This window comes from the organism of the source record quoted next, unplaced genomic scaffold (assembly GCF_019419815.1).
Source record: "Pyrus x bretschneideri cultivar Hongxiangsu unplaced genomic scaffold, Pyrus_bretschneideri_v1 Contig13, whole genome shotgun sequence".
Taxonomy (NCBI): domain Eukaryota; kingdom Viridiplantae; phylum Streptophyta; class Magnoliopsida; order Rosales; family Rosaceae; genus Pyrus; species Pyrus x bretschneideri.
The window spans coordinates 7,461,840-7,478,038 of NW_025999424.1; the positions used below are offsets into that span (position 1 = coordinate 7,461,840).

The 16,199-nt window shown below is 36.2% G+C and overlaps 2 protein-coding genes across 2 annotated transcripts; both read right to left on the reverse strand.

Moving 5' to 3' along the window:
* Positions 1-210: 210 nt before the first annotated feature.
* LOC125474961 (fasciclin-like arabinogalactan protein 7) lies at positions 211-2,255 on the reverse strand. Its single transcript, XM_048579226.1, has 2 exons — positions 2,058-2,255; positions 211-1,307 (listed from the first exon to the last, which is right to left on the reverse strand). The coding sequence occupies exon 2, from the start codon at positions 1,231-1,233 to the stop codon at positions 487-489; it is 747 nt and encodes a 248-aa protein (XP_048435183.1). The 5' UTR covers positions 1,234-1,307; positions 2,058-2,255; the 3' UTR covers positions 211-486.
* A 5,143-nt stretch (positions 2,256-7,398) lies between these two features.
* On the reverse strand, positions 7,399-10,551 carry LOC125474963 (rho GDP-dissociation inhibitor 1-like). The gene is made up of 5 exons (XM_048579230.1): positions 9,803-10,551; positions 9,604-9,670; positions 8,117-8,335; positions 7,902-8,026; positions 7,399-7,727 (listed from the first exon to the last, which is right to left on the reverse strand). Exons 1-5 carry the CDS (start codon positions 10,001-10,003, stop codon positions 7,653-7,655), a joined length of 687 nt encoding a protein of 228 aa, XP_048435187.1. The 5' UTR covers positions 10,004-10,551; the 3' UTR covers positions 7,399-7,652.
* Positions 10,552-16,199: the final 5,648 nt, after the last annotated feature.

Here is a 16,199-nt window from a genome sequence, read left to right on the forward strand (position 1 = left end):
AGATGGGAAAATATACTCCGTGACACTCACGTCTTTAAATATACTCTGTGACACACAAGTCTTTCTCCTAGTAAAGATCAATTTAGCGAGTAATGCTTAATCTTTTTTCGACGCAACATGTTTCTCAATGAGACACAGTGAAAACCTGTGCTACTTTCAGTTGCATAACTGCTCAGAAGAAGCAAAAAACAGTAGGCGATCCCCAAAACATGAAAAATCTCACATATATTTATGTATAACTTGTAAGCCAAGCAACACAATATTTAAGTTAAAAGTACAATCATTTTTCACTGCATAAAGAGCAGCAGATCAAACAAAATCCCATTTACTCAGGTAATAAAAGAACTCAAATTCTCATACACAGAGATATTCGGTACCACATATGTCCACGAAAAAATAGTTTCAAATCAAGCAATCGAACGAAAATAACTGAATCGACCCTCGTAACATAACTTAAAAACAATGTTCGATCAAAGGTAAAGTCTCTCACAAGATCAAGGCCAGGCCACCTGAGACTGCCAAAAGCAAGTGACCCCAAATGCCCCAGCTGATAATCCTGTAAGACGAAGATTTTCCCGGTGAAGATCCTCGAGATGAGCCTCCGTCAACGGTTGGAGCATCTGCAGCTGGTGCAATGACAGGAGCTGGTGCTGGAGCTGGGGTTGGAGGAATGTCAGTACCAAAGATTGCCTCGGGTAGAAGAACCTTGTCAACTTGGTAAACTGCAACAGGATCTGTCGAGTACACGCTGCTGCTCACTTTTGTGTTTGACCATCCTGAGGTAAGGTGCGGAGAGCCTGAAGCATCAGTGAAGTTCAAAGTGTAATCTCCGCCGGCAAAGGTAGGAATCGGGCTTGATTCACTGAGGTTTTTGAAGTCAGCTAGAGTGTAGTAATGCGGCAAGGCATGGAATAAGATGACGGACTTGAGCTGGTCAGCGGTGAGATTGGACAAAGAGGGCTTCTTAAGAGCTGTGAAGGCACTGTCACTTGGGACAAAGATAGTGATGCCTTCCTCGGTTTTGTTGGCTTGGTCTTGGAAGGTCTCAAGCACTTTGGTAGACTGAAGGTACTTAAGGAAGGTGTGGAAGGGGCCGGCCACAGTGAGTAAAGCCGTGAGGTTCACGAAATCTGGCGCTGGGGCTGGGGCTGGGGCTGGAGTAGGGCTGAAAGAGGGAGAGGGAGGTTTGGCTTTTTGAGCATATGCTGCTGAAGAACACAGAAGCAGTAGCATGCAAACCACAGAAGTTCCATTTCGTCCAAAAATCTTGATAGTACTATTTGGTATGGTAAACACTCTCCAAATTCCTGCAATAATAAATTCCAAATAGTGAATTAAAATCTCAGTTTAACAAGACATGCAAGGTGCTAAAATACCAATTAACCACTGCTATGAAACAAATGCCAATTAATCAGAGTGTGAATAGTAGAAACTCTTCAGTTTACTCCAAGATCCAAACTTTTCACCTTTCCATTGCACTAGAACTAATTTTCCACAAAAACCAGTTTTCTAACTCTTGAAAGAGTAAGAAAAACACAATGAGCCAGATCTTGATTTACAGTAAAAATATTTGTAAAAACAGGATAATTACCCATTAAAGATCTAATGGATTACACTGAAAGAACAGATGCAACAGTAAATGAAGCTGCAATGCAGAAACAAGAAATGCAGGTGAAAATAATTTAGAAAATGACCCAATTCCCTGTTTGTGAACCCAGAAAATAAATTAAAAAATGGGAAAAAAGAAGAAGATCAAAACTTCAGTTTCTATGAAGCAATGATTCACCTTTCCCACACTCACTAGAGGTTTCTCAGTAAAACCCAATTCAACAAATCACTAGAAGAACAAGACGAAAGACTCCACATTCAAACAATGCACACCAACATATTAGGTAGATCAGTTCAAATCAGAATAATACATCACAGCATATCAGAGAGATACACACACATACAATAACACTTAATACAACAGATAATGAAGTAAAGCAGTAAACTTTCAGAAGCTCAAAGAAATGTAATTGAACACACAAAATCCTGAAAAAAATAGTAGCACTGACCTCTCAGAGCAGAGGAACTTAGAGAGAATGGAGGTTGGGAATGCAATTAAAGAGTGAAATGTGATGAGGGTATATAAGGTGAGAGATGGGGGGTTTTGTTGGTGAGATAAAAACAAAAGAAAATGTGGGAGTGGGGAATGGAACCAGCTGGTGCAACGGTGGTGGTGGTGTGAAGGGATGTAAAGATGGAAAGTGTGGGGGTAATGCTTAGCAAACTGAGGATGCTTCTTAACATGTACAAGTACTTTAATTGGGATGACTTTCACGTACAAGAGAGAGAGAGAGAGAGAGAGAGAGAGAGAGAGAGAGAGAGAGAGAGAGAGAGAGAGAGAGAGAGAGAGAGGTAGGGTGGGATTTCTAAATCACTTCATCTAATCAGTTTTTAAATGCATTGAAAACTTTCTCCCACATTTTCTCATTAAACTATCGTGTCACGCTAGTTTAAGCTACGTTGGCAACAAGCCTCGTTCATAATTATTTATTTATATTAGCGCAAGTTAATAATTTACAATATCCATCATCGCAAAAATGAAAAAAAAAATTAATTCAGTGCCGACCTATATTAGGGGACGCAATCCAATGTTCCCATGAGGAAATGCTCAATTCCTTGAGCCCCCAATTCAGTTTTTCTCATACGTTGCATCTCAGCTAATGTAAGTTGTTGATTATGCTCAATAGTAAGAGCACCAATGAACTCGTCTTGGCTAACGTTCTTGTTATTTCATGGGGATATTAGTATCATATTAGTTGAACAATATTAATTGTGTACACATAAAGACCTATTTTTTGTATTTGTGTCGTGTCTTCGTGTCATAGGACATGTTGACACCCTAGTTTGAGCAGTTGCTTATGCTTTGTAACTGGGTTTTTCTGTTCTCTCACTCTTTGCTTGAGTAACTTGTTGGTATTTACTTGGGTGGTAAATTATAGGGTAGGAACTAGGAGAAGGACAAAGTAACTAACTTTTACTGTATCAACCAACTCCAAGCAAAGGAATGAGTATGTAGAAGTACTTCTACATCCATTGACATCAAGTCCTTGGTAATGCAGATGAAGTGGATTTGAGTCGAAAAATGTGCGTATTTGCCTCTTTTTGTTCAAAGGTTTGATTTGTTGAAAGGATACACATGGTCAAATTGAAAAAAGAGACTCTCACTTCTTTACCTTTTGTTGGATTTCATTTTTCTAGCTCAAGTTTTGATGATTAATTACTTTGAAGCAAAAGAAACTGTAAAAGTAAAACTAAAGTATAAGTAATGGTTCAAATTCAGTAAAAAAAATGAAGGCATTTCAGCTATAATAGTCTTAGAGATTGATATAATTCCTCAATTTAGTACATGAGATTTGAAATCAATATAAGTGATTCCTAAGTTCGTCTATCAGCAATTATTTTGGTCAGTTCTGTGAAAAATGTTTGTTAAATAAGAACCAAAAAAAAAAATACAAACATATCCTCAATTTAATAAACAATGGCCAAAATGATTTGACAAGAAACTAGGGTTTTTGTCATTTTAATCTTATTTAACAGAGATTTTTCCATAGAATGACAAAAATGATTGATAGTGGACAAACTTATGGACTAGGTCTATCGATTTTAAATCTAATGAACCAAAATAAGAATTTAAGTCAATCTCATGGACAATTTTGGCTAAAAAAACCAAAGTGAAATACGTATAGTTCAAGCAACAATTGTTAGGTCAACGATTATTTTTTGTTACATTAATCAAATACACATCCTAATTAGGACTCACTACTCGCTGTCTCATTACTTGAACCCCAAGCGATGGCAAGAAAAACGAGTCTGAAAAACTTGTACGATGCATGATCTAAATCTCATAGTGAGAAGCAATAGGTTTGTAAATCAATTGTTAAGAACGTTTATCATCACACTCAAAGTCCAGCATTTGAATCTTTTCTCCTATTTGGACCAACAGGCATTGGCTGTTCGGTTGTTCCAAAGTCCCCCGGTGTCAACTGGTACCAATGATTCGGCAAACACGCGCACTCCCGCACGAGAAACTACCGCCACGCCGTAAATATTGGTGACCCATTACACAAGAAAATACAATGCTCTTTCGCCGCCGACAGAGACACCACGCGACACATGCCCAAGATTAGGCATCTATGTAAACATGATAAAATAATGAGACCCTAAAATCATTATTAATCTCTCGTCCAAAATAATATAATCATCTTAATCTATTACATAATCATAATTATTTTAATTTTGTTTTAAAGGAAAAGTTATTACTAATTGTGTTGTATATTAATAGCTGACTTTTTAACTAAAATGATCTCTGAGATTGTCATAACTTCTCACTTTGGTTCGTGATGTTTGAAATCAATAAAACTGGTTTCCGAGTTGTCCACAATTCAATCCTGTTAGTCATTTCTTGAAAAATCTTTGTTAAATAAGGATCAGAATCACAAAAATACACTCAATTTAATAGGCAATGAGCCAAAATGATTTGACAAAAAATGAGATTATTTTTGTCATTTTTCCTTATTTAACTGTGATTTTTCGCGGAACGATCAAAATGATTAATGGTAAATAAACTCAAAGACGAGCTCTATCAATTTTAAATTTCAAGGATTAAAGTGAAGAGTTATACCAATTTCGAAAATCATTTTAACTAAAAAAACCTTAATATCAAGATGATCAAACCATCGCCATCATTGAACAAGAGAAAAGTAATCGATACTCTATTATTGTAATAACTTTTCTAATGTTCAGATTAGCATTAACCAACTCTTATCTGATAAATTTTTTTTTATTTTTTTTTTTATAAAGATTTCAACAATTTACTCACATTACGACTACAAAATACCATAATTAGATATCGAACTCATTCTAAACGTATATCTGTATATCATCTTTGTCACAACTATGTATCGAAATTGTAAAACACATTGTTGATTTACTATTGCGATCCGATTTACCAAGCTAGAAATAATAAATATATTTAATTTTTTAAAATGTAATCACTTTAAACTGGTAGATTAAGTCTTAGATATTTAAGAGGCATGTGAAACCCATTGGTATTTGCGGTCAAATCAGGTAGTTTATTTTGTTAATCATTTTAAGAGGGGTGGGATTTGTCTTCTACTTGGGGAAAGGTGTGATGGCAATTTTTAATCACACCAATTAGTTGGCTACGAGCAGTGTTTTTGCACATGATCCTCGTTTAATTAACTAACCAACATTGTAATCTCAACTTTTTAAAATTGCTTTTTTTTTTATTTGAGTCACATTCTAAATTAAATCTAATAAATTATAAAGAGAAAGATTCCAACATAAATATAAGAGGCAAACTTGCTTAAGGAATTGGGTTTAAATCTAATTGTCTATTTATGATAATTTTATTGAATCATGAATAGATGACCAAATCGTCTTTTTAATAATGAGAGTTCTCTTAATATAATAGGGATCAATATTATAAATAGGAGGAGAGTTTCATGAGTTTCGGCATCTTCAAATATTTAGAAAGCAACTACAAATAATCCACAAGCTAGTTAATAATTAATTTTCTTTTGACCCTACTTGTTCGGATGGGTGTTCACCCCAAAGTACTCCCGGATTGCATGCATACATTCATAAGTAACTTAGTGCTACACGGCAAGTGAAGAAAAGAGAGAGGCTGTACCAAGAAATGGAGAAGATAAGGTCATCCCAAGGTAAATTCTATTTATAAGTCCTTAGCGCAAGCATTAAGCAAGTAAACTACCTTTAAATCAATGATTTTATCACACTTTGAAAGGAAGGTATCCATCCTAAATGCAAGGACAGCTCCTATTGGCAGAAGATGTTAACCTAGTAGAAGGCGTGTGGAGGAAGACTTCTAGTCTCATGTTGGTTAGGATATTATATTCGTCATCTTGCACTCAAGTTCAAATCCCTATATATGTAAATTAGAGCAAATAAAAGTGAAGGCTTATTAGTTGAATTACCTCATGAAACTGCCATTTAGTCTCAATTTACACTCTGAAACTGGTTTTGTCTCACTTTGCCCATAAAACTGCCTGTTTCTACTCGTTTGGTCTCATTTCACCCAATTTCGTTAAAGAAACATTAAATTCAAGCCTAATAAATCATTAAATTCAAGTCTAATAAATCATTAAATTCCTTTATCTTCTTTCATAAACCCTAATTTGTTTCACAAAGAAGATCAGTCAACTGAACTAAAGGGCTGGATGGAGGCAAGACAAAGAGCTGTTGTAAAAAGTGAAATGTCCAAAATACCCTTGAATTTAATGTTTCTTTAACGGAGTAGGGGGTGAAATGAGACCAAAAAAGTTGAAAATGACAGCTTTAGGGGGCAAAGTACAACAAAACTGGTTTCGAGAAGTAAATTGAGACTAAATGGCAATTTCAGGAAGCTATCCATTCAGTTAATAAGCCTTCAAGTGAATTACAACATATCTTAGTCAAAAGCCCTACTCTCACGTTGGTTTCGCTAAAGTCTAAACAAGGTCTGCATCCTAAGCATCAATTAGCATGGACCTGGATGCATTTTCCAACTAAATTAAGCATAAATTGCTTGCATTTCTCCATTTGGTAGGAAGAAAGTAGAAAAACAATGGCGAAGTCAACAAACATTGAAAGTGGACAAGAATATGAGGGATGAGTGAAGAGGTGGGAAGAAGATGGTGGGTTATTGTCAGAGTGCAGAAAGCAGATAGGATGCCCTAATCAAGCTGATTCAGGCAAATCTCTTTCTGATAAAACAATGGCAGTTCCTTTCAGTTGTGGTTATTCATCTTTCAAATCTTCTTGCACCTACCATTAAATAAAGGATTGACAGAATGTGAAAGCCTGAAAGTGACTGGCTATGAAACCCTAGCTTCAACTTAGAAATGGGGCATCTTGCATCAGGATTTCAACTCAACAACTCTTGTTTTTTCTTCAATTTTTTTATACCGGCGATGTTAGGGGGGAGGAAATTGAGCCTAGGACTTCGAGTGCAGGGTAAAAGCTTTAGTTGCTTGAGATTCAAGTCTTGTTGCCAACAACTCGTTTGAGTGTGAATTTTGAGATACAAGCACTTGTCACCAACCCATTGGAAACTATGCATTTTTAATTGAAAATGTTAATTAAGACTAGCTTAAGGATACTGCATTCTCCAACTAAGTTTCTAAATTTCGATTCTCGTTTGCGTGGGAGAAACAATTAGGGGCGATTTGGATGGGGCACTTCCAAACAGTCGCCTTCACAATATAATATGACCAGGAATAAGGTATTAAGTAATTCCCGAAATCCGGTAGAATAAAGAATATAAATAAGCAATGAAGAAAACAAATTTAAATGCATCCAACACAGATCACCAATGCTTTAGAACCACAATTAGAACACAATCTAAGCTCACCTTTTATTGCAGGCAGTAACCAAAGAATCCCCTAAAAAAACACACTCTCGCTTTCTTTGCAATCCAATGTTAGGAAAATTAACAAACTTAGCACAACCATGGAAGTAAGTAATATTTGGGAATCATTAACCGGAAAAAACCTTAAACCAACTGCGGTGTAAAGAACGTCAGCCGTGTGAGAACATCAGCTGAATGGAAGAGATATGCTAGCACTCAGTGGGAAATTATGTGTTTATTTAGCCCATTCCTTTCGAATATCGAAGGTGTAATTGATCTCCAAGTAGCACTTGTTATCATCGTCAAGAAACTGCAATAACAGAAAGACAACACAATGAGACTTTGTAGTGGCGACTATATTACTGCAGTTAACTGAAATAAGATCATGTAACTTAGTAAATACTTCTCTCTTGGATTGTCAAGACAGTGGATGTGGCGCCAACGATTCTGAGTGAAAATCCTAAGATAATTCAACTAGGCTTACCTTTGATCTTGCAGAATATGAACCTCTGGCAAACATGCCAGAAGGCGTGGTCTCTTCCGGCATCACATGTATGTAAGGCTCTTGCTGAGGACTGAAAGTTCCAATCATCTCTTTTGTGCTGTCAACTGAAATTAAAATCCTCGTGAATGGAACAGTTCAAGTGCACAATATTTCTTTTTACAGGAACGATCAGAATAAAGATAGACACGGCTTACCCTTGACACCAGTTTTCCAAACAGTGTTGGTGTACTTGAGGCCGGATACAATGTTATTGCTAACTTGGAAGGAGAACTTCAGGTTGTGCGGACTACCTTCTTTCAGCGTGAACCATAAGCCTTTGGGTTTCCCATCTCCCGGAATATCAAGAACAATGTCAGGTCTACCAGGAGAAAGGATTGAAAGCTGAATGAACTTCACTTCTGGTTCAAGAGTTTCTGTTGTAAAAGAGGGGAAAGAATTACTATGTGCAAGAAAGGCACAAAAAACAATCAAGACAAGAGAGGAACCTATAAAGGAAAATAAATCAATACAAATTAATCAAAGCAATCTTAACAGGTATAAGGCAGACTTTTAAGAAATTTATAGTCTCTGTGAAGAGTAAAAATATTAGAAACAGATAGTTCGACCAAATTCTCAATTCTAAATATACATCCTTATCATGAAATTAGTAAACACTAAACAGTGCTGTTTTTGTAGAATTCTATAAAGATAGTATCATTCATGTCGCCAGATTGACAATTTCATCTCTACATTGCAAAAGTCTACAAGATTGAAGGTAAAAGATTCCGAAAATGTTCTAGTAAAATGACAGATAAGGTGAAGAATCACCAGTTTCTCATAAATGTGGCCAATAATTGACAGTTTCATCTCGACATTTCACAAGTTCACAAGATTGGAGGCAAAAGATTCCCAAAAATGTTCGAGAGATAGGTGAAGAATCACTAGTAGTTGTCAAAGTTAAAAAATATGGTTGTTTTACTATTAAGTTCAGATACATGCCTTATGCTGCAAGATACACATATGCAAAAAGGAAGAAGTGGAAGAATAAGCTCTAAAGTGTTCACAGACAGCAACATGTAATCACAGGTTTACGAGAAAGTTGAATTCTGTGATTGGCATTGTAGAACTGATATTCATTTTACGATCATGATTCTTGATAACACTGTTCATTCAAACGGAAAATACTACAAATTATGCATAATCATTCTAAATAATGATTTCTTTTTGGTATATTATAGGCTGCATAAAGCGATTTCATCGTGTGTGTGTACATGTGAGCTTATAGCCTGAGCACAACGTCTCCGAGATGATCCTTGTTCTATCTTCTTCATATATATGCAACATGACAATTCATGGTAGAATCATAACCAAAATAATGAAAGCATATACAATTCTCACGTGAAAATTTTCTTCAGAAACAAGCTTAACAGGAACAGTGACTTAAGTAATGATACGCGTTAAGATGCAAACATTATTAAGATACGAAATCATATTACTGTACAGGAAAAGGAAAGGACATCCAATAAAAGTAGAAAAGAAAAAGGGGTTAAGGAAAGTTACACTGTAATTATTTCCAATTAGTTACCAACCACTTTGATCATTGGCAATCATCAACAGTGAAATATGAAAGTCAAAGGGAATGAAATTTAATAAAATTCTAGTAAAGATAAAAAATCTGTGCTGATGAAATGAATTTTCATACCTCCAACATTCTCAAAATCCACAGCCCCAAGAAGCTGCTCCTTCCACCTCCTCAAACTCTCATCATCCTAAACAACAAAGTCAACCAACAATGCAGCAAACAAACAAAAGTCAACAACCCAACAATATTACATAAATAAAATAAAATAAATGTAAAAAGAAGCAATTTCTTTGCCATTAATTGAGCAGAAAAAACAGACCTTATCCTTCTCAATCTGTTCTTTGAGAGTGCACTGAGGACCCAACTGAATTTTACTGCTTCCCTCTTCGTCTTCCTCCTCCTCAGCCGCAGAAACAGAAGTCTCACTCATCTGCCTCCCAATCCCCTCCACTCCTTCACTATCTGTATCATCCTGGTTTTCTTTCTTTGTTTTTTTGTCACTCTTCTCTCCTCCCCCCATCTTCTTGGAACTTGAAATAGCTCCAAAATCCAGAAACTTATCAACTCATCAACCGCCACAAAAGAAACCCACCTAGCTACGGCGAATTGCAGTAGAATTGAACAAACCCATTACACCAAAAACAGAGTTCAAGGTTCTTGCTTTGTGAATTGGAGAGAATATGGAAGAAACCCAGGTGGGGAATTGGGGAAGAAATGGCAGAAACTGAGAGAATTTGTGTTTTGGGGACAACCCAATAAAGGAAATAATCGTCTGTGTATTGGGGAACACACAAGAAATAAGACCCTGAAAGCAAAAAAGGGAGAGAAAGAACAAGGTGGAAGGGAAAAATTGGCTTTTTTGTCTCCTATTGCTTTTTCTGTGGTGGGTGGTTGTTGAATTTCTCAAAAGGGGTGAGAGAGATTGAGGATGATTTGTCAAACTGAGTGAGAATTGGTCCTGTGGTGATCCGAAATATGAGTGTGAGAGAGAGAGAGAGAGGGGGAGAGAGAGAACGTGTAGGTCACTAATGCAGAAATTTATGGAGATATTGGGGAATGTAAAGTGAATAGAGAATTATATGTATGTTCTGCTCTGAACATTATCCCCTTTATCCCCTGCATGTATAGGGATTTAGGATTTATTGTAGGGACCCACTTGCCATTGAAAGAAATGTAGTCCCACTCATGAATGTGTCTTCTCTTTTAATTTTCTTGTTAGGGGATGCTAATCAATGCTTATTACTAGAGAAATAATATTGGTAAGGTTGCAAGGTGTTGGATAGAATTGCACCTTTTACTTGTGAAAAGTGATAAATGATAAGTCATTTCATTCATTGTGATATCCACATACATCAATGATCAGAAGTCACTTCAAGCGCCTATAAGTAACTAATCCAAACATAATCTATTTAACATCAAACTTCACGATCAATTAGACCAAAAGCTTAACTTGTTGCAATATCAAAACACCATGGTGTAAATTGATAAGCTAAACTTAGTGACTCATTTTCAAAAGCGTAACACACAATTTTATAATTGTCAAAACATTAAAAAAAATTTTTAAAAAAAAATCTGAACAAACAATCTACATTAATCTAGTTTAGCAATAATCTAGTTTAAATTCACCTTTGACGAAAATCAAATTTAAGATCTCTTATTTATAAATGAAAAAAAATACCACTAAACTATAATATTAAACGGTAAAACATAAAAATTATAACCGTCAATGGTGCCACTGCCATGGCAGACTCTTTTGGAAGGTTGGAACCATGGCTGACATAAAAGGCTTTGTATTGAAGGTGAAAAGGCATAAACCCAATCTGTATTCTTTATGGGCTTTATTGCATCTCTCTAGAGGCCATATGGTCCTACAGTCCACAACTTTCTCACAACCTCTTTAAGCCCCCAAGACCGAGGGATTAAATACCATTTTGTCGACAGCTCTTCTTCCGTTAGCCCTCTTTACCCATCGTTTTATCTCTCTACGACAAGCAAGAGCCTTCATGCATGCACGCGTCCACAACGAACACAAACGGCGACCTCACGAGTCACACCTCTCGAATCACCATCCGACACCAACGACGACACCATAGATGATAAGGACGACGAAGATGACAACCATTTGTCCAATACTAATTCGAGCTGGAATTGAGAATTTCGTGGGCGATTTTGGCGTGCTCAAGGGCGTCGTAAGTCGGAAAAGGATCGACCGGGAGGTTGGTGCCGCCGATGTTGGAGAAAGATTGAGGGAAAGAGTTCTTATGGTGCAGAAGGAGCAGAACCAGATGCGAGAAGAAGCTGAATCAGTCTTCCTATTTTGTTTTTTGTTGTATTTCTTTGATAAATTTATGTTATGGCTTTTGGCCTTTAATGATATTCCAATTCCAAAAAATGATGTTAGAGGTATCGACTTCAAGTGCTTTAAGATGCCGTCGAGATTTAATCAAGATGTACGTCGAGATGCATTCGATCGATACGCCGTCGAGACGTCGATGAGTATTTGGGCATAGGGTTTCGAAACCTCTCATTATACTGTAAATTTAATCAAAATTAATAACTGATTGGGCTTAATTGCGCCAAGAACACGAATTTTGTTTAGTGAAGGTTTGTGTTGCCGTGGTCTGAATAGTAATGAAGTGTTTGGGTACTTGGGTAGTGACGATTTTCTATTTAATTTAGAATATAGAGATAGCTATCACTTACTAGATGCAGTTTGATTTAAAACTTTAGAAAAACATTTAATTTAATTAATGTCAATTCATGTAAAAAACTTAGTTGCTTGGGAAAGTTTTTTTTGAACAAATGATTTTTTTTTTTTCAATAAGCGATATTATATATACTAAGGAGAGGGGATGGGCTTAGCCTCACAATGGACTAGAAATAATGTGGTTCAAACTCGCTTTTAGCAAGAATCGAACCGAGACATTTCACTTACAAGTGAAGAGGAATACCACTAGACTGTAGTGTTAAATGGTTGAACAAACGATATTATCTACACTAAGGAGAGGAGGTGGGTTTAGCCTAACAATGAGTTAACAATAATGTGGTTCAAATTTACCTTTGGTTAGAATCAAACTAAAAACCTCTTACTCATAAGTGAAGAGGAATAGCACTTAATACTAGTGACAGTGGATTGGGAAAGTTAGAAAAAGTGGAAAAAAAAAAAAAAAGTAAATGCAGGTGCATATGAGAGGGAGAGAGGGTGAGTTTAGGATATTGATAGAATGATATAGTTGTGAGGTTCAAAAAAAAAAAAAAAAAAAAGAGAACAAAAACTTGTTTGTGCGAAATTACTTTAATGCCTACATTTTTGTCATTTCTAATATTTTCTTTCAGTTATGTATAAAGAATATAATAGTAATTTCATTGATTTTTTTTTTTTTGGTTGAGCAGAGATAATTCTATTAATATGTAGTTTAAATTAGTATATGCAAAAGAAATAGCCCTAAGTTTTTCTTGTTTTATGAGAACTCTTTTCTCTCTTGTTTTGGTGAGAGCTCTTCCTTGGGAACTTATCTATGTTTTTGTTTGGAATTTCCTGATCTGACTTCCGTTCAGCAATTGGCTCTAATGTGGCCATGGTCGTTGGCAACCTCTTGTCTGTTTCCCTTCTTTTTTGCTTTCGTATCCCTTGCTATACTAATAGATCATTCATCCTGTTTGCATTCGTTTTAACTTGCAGTCCTAAACTCCAATTTCCACCTTATTTCCACTCCGATCTTCAAATTACATGTTCTTCTTCCCCTTCCTCCATGTTTCTAACAACTGATTTCCACTCACTTCTCCTAATTCTTTCCACCTTGTTTCTCTCTCTGTTTCCGTTTCATCCTTTTTCTCATACCCCCAACTCGCTCCATTCCCCCTTGTTTTCACACCAATCTCGATATGGAACTATATCTCCTAACCGTGCTTTGACATGAATTTTTCAAAAGGTGTGTAGAACTCTAGCTCGGGTGTTTACACCACCACCTATTACTTGGAACTCTAGCTCGGGTGTTTACACCACCACCTATTACTTGTGTGCCTTTATTGGCACACATGCCTGTGGTTTTCCTGTCGGCTTCCCCATTGGTTTCCTTCGTTTAATGGTGGGGGATCGTATAGGTTCTATTTCGAGGATGATAAAGCTCTGCGTTTTCTCATTCCGTGGCCTTTGTTTGGTCAGACTTTAGCCTACACTGTGGTTGATGATCTCTCCTGCTACTATGGTGATGACAGGGGCGTAAATTACTTAGGTTTTTTTGTTTGTTTGCTTTTTGTGATGGGCCCTTTGCTGATTTTGGGTATTGTTTTTTAAGTTTGAAGTCCTACTTTACTTTGTGCTTGATTTGTTGTATTTAGGCCTTTTTTTTATTGGTATCTGTTCTTTGATGGTAATGACTTTTACCCTTTCACCAATTTTTTTTTTCATCTTGTTTTACTCAATTCGAACTCTGATTCTGGATTCGGCTTCGTAAAACTGTATAAAGTAGATAAAGAAACGACATTTTTCACCTTAAAAATATTGGGAAGTTGGCACTAACAATGGATTTCCTAAGTTTAATTGATGGTTTGTAATAAGGCTAATAGAGCAAATTCCCTATTTGAATCTTATGACATTAAATGTATGTAGTTCTATACATTTGAATAACTAAGTGATTTTCGATTTGAATGACAATTTTTTACAGATGAACATCAATTGAAGAGTCAGAAATTGAATGGTTCCGAGTATAAAATTTATACGTCATTTGTAATAGATGAGATAAGTGAGTATTATCCATTGAGGAAGAGAGAAAGTGGGCATAACATGATTGTTGTTGCAAATGTAAGGGTAGACGAGACACGGGAGGATGAGCGATGAGAAGGCTAAGAGGGGATGGGGGAAAAAAAAAAAAAAAAAAAAGGGTGAGTGGTGGAAGGGTAGAGAAGGATAGAAGGTAGGGGGACATGAAGAAGGTGAGAAAGACTGCCACTAGCCCCAAGTCAGAGCAAGGGGCCACGGCTGTGGAGTTCCTGGATCCTAAGGGATGTTTTTTTTGAGAAGGAGAAAAAGCAGGCTTAGAGATCGAAAGGGTATTTTTTATTTTATTTTATGCAACAGGCGTGTGATGACTTGTGGTGGATTGCCCTGATTAATATGACATATTTCTTCAACTCACTGCATGTTAATAGCTATAATTATCAAGAATGCTAGGTGGTAATTGTATGTGATGACATATGTTATTAGTACAAGAGGTAGCTTACAGAGCAGAGTAAGCTTAGCGGTTATTGGTTGTAGTTACTATAAGTAACTAATTGTACGGTTCGAAGAGGGGTTAATAAGAATTAGCAATTCTTTACAGAAATCTCTCTCTCTCTCTCTCTCTCTCTCTCTCGTACTAAATTGTTCTTGATCTTTCTGTAAGCTTCTAAGTTGATTATGATGGTATCTAGAGCTTGCAATTCACCTATGGATTGTAGAGTTCTTGATTGACGGGCGCTTGATTTCGCTACAGGTTGTAAGGTTTCTTGGATATTTATCTTTGTTCTTGAGCTGTTAATTTCTTGTGAATCTGTTGTTTTCTGGTGGAAATTTGGCATATGTTCTGTTTCTATTGATGTTTGGGTAGTTCTTACATTTATTTTTTTTATTTTTTATTTTTTTTGCTACAGTCGGTGAATTCGGATCTGCAATTTTCAGCTCTTTAGGGTTTCTTTGTACTTTTTGTTGCTAAGGCCGATGCCATAGTAGTGATTGATTGTTGAGAATATAAGTAAAGGCCGATGCCATATAAGTGAAAGTTGATACCATATTAGTGAAGGCCGATGCCAAGATTTGTGGTGAAATTTGTTTAGTGTTCTTGATATATTTGTGAAGGCCAATTGCCCAAATATATTGTTTCCGTGTTGATTGCTAAAGATCTGTGCTTGTTCTTGATAATTCAGTATGACTAATTCTCAAATCAAGATTGAAGGAATTTTGGGCATGTTAACAATTAGGCTAGGATATACAAATTACTCCAAATGGGCATATCAGTTCAGGTCAGTACGCAAGGGTTATAAGTTGTTTGACCATTTTGATGGAACTTTAGTTTGTCCTCCCAAATTTGATATCAAGACTGATATAGGCGTTACAAAAGAAATTACAAAGACTTTTCAGGAATGGGAACAAACTGATTTGGCACTACTTAGTCTTTTGATTGCTACTTTGACAGATAATGCTATTGATCATGTACTTGGTTGTACAACTGCTCATGCTGCTTGGTCAATTCTTGAGGATCGATATACTACTGTGTCTAAATTGAGGATTAATATGTTGAAAACTGAGTTTTAGACTTTACAAAAAGGAACCGATTCTATTGACAAGTTTCTTTCTCGAGTTAAATCTATCAGAGATCAACTCATTACTACTGGAAAGGCAATATCTGATAATGATTTGATCATTGCAGCTTTGGCTTGTTTACCAAGAGAGTATGCAATAATTAGAATAACTATCTTGCTAGGGAGACATATATTTCTCTAAAAGAATTTCGTGCTTAGCTTATTAACACCAAAAGGGATATTGACAGTATAGAACACACTCTTTCTCACTCTATGGCAGCTTTTTACATGCAAGGTTATTCTTCTACATCTGGAGAGAGTTCAAGGTCTTCATCCCAATCTTATCCTAATGATGGGTTATCTTTAGCTACTGTTGGCACAATTTCCCCTGGTTCTCTTCATCCTAATTTCATGCCTCCTTAGTTTTCATCTCAGTT

Excerpts from the sequence above, each read along its gene's own strand:
- LOC125474963 (XM_048579230.1), bottom strand. The coding sequence starts at position 10,003 with ATGGGGGGAGGAGAGAAGAGTGACAAAAAAACAAAGAAAGAAAACCAG. Across the intron at positions 9,671-9,802 it reads AACAGATTGAGAAGGATAAG|GATGATGAGAGTTTGAGGAG; the intron begins GTCTGTTTTTTC and ends TTTGTTGTTTAG. Across the intron at positions 8,336-9,603 it reads GGATTTTGAGAATGTTGGAG|AAACTCTTGAACCAGAAGTG; the intron begins GTATGAAAATTC and ends CTTTTACAACAG.
- LOC125474961 (XM_048579226.1), bottom strand. The coding sequence starts at position 1,233 with ATGCTACTGCTTCTGTGTTCTTCAGCAGCATATGCTCAAAAAGCCAAA.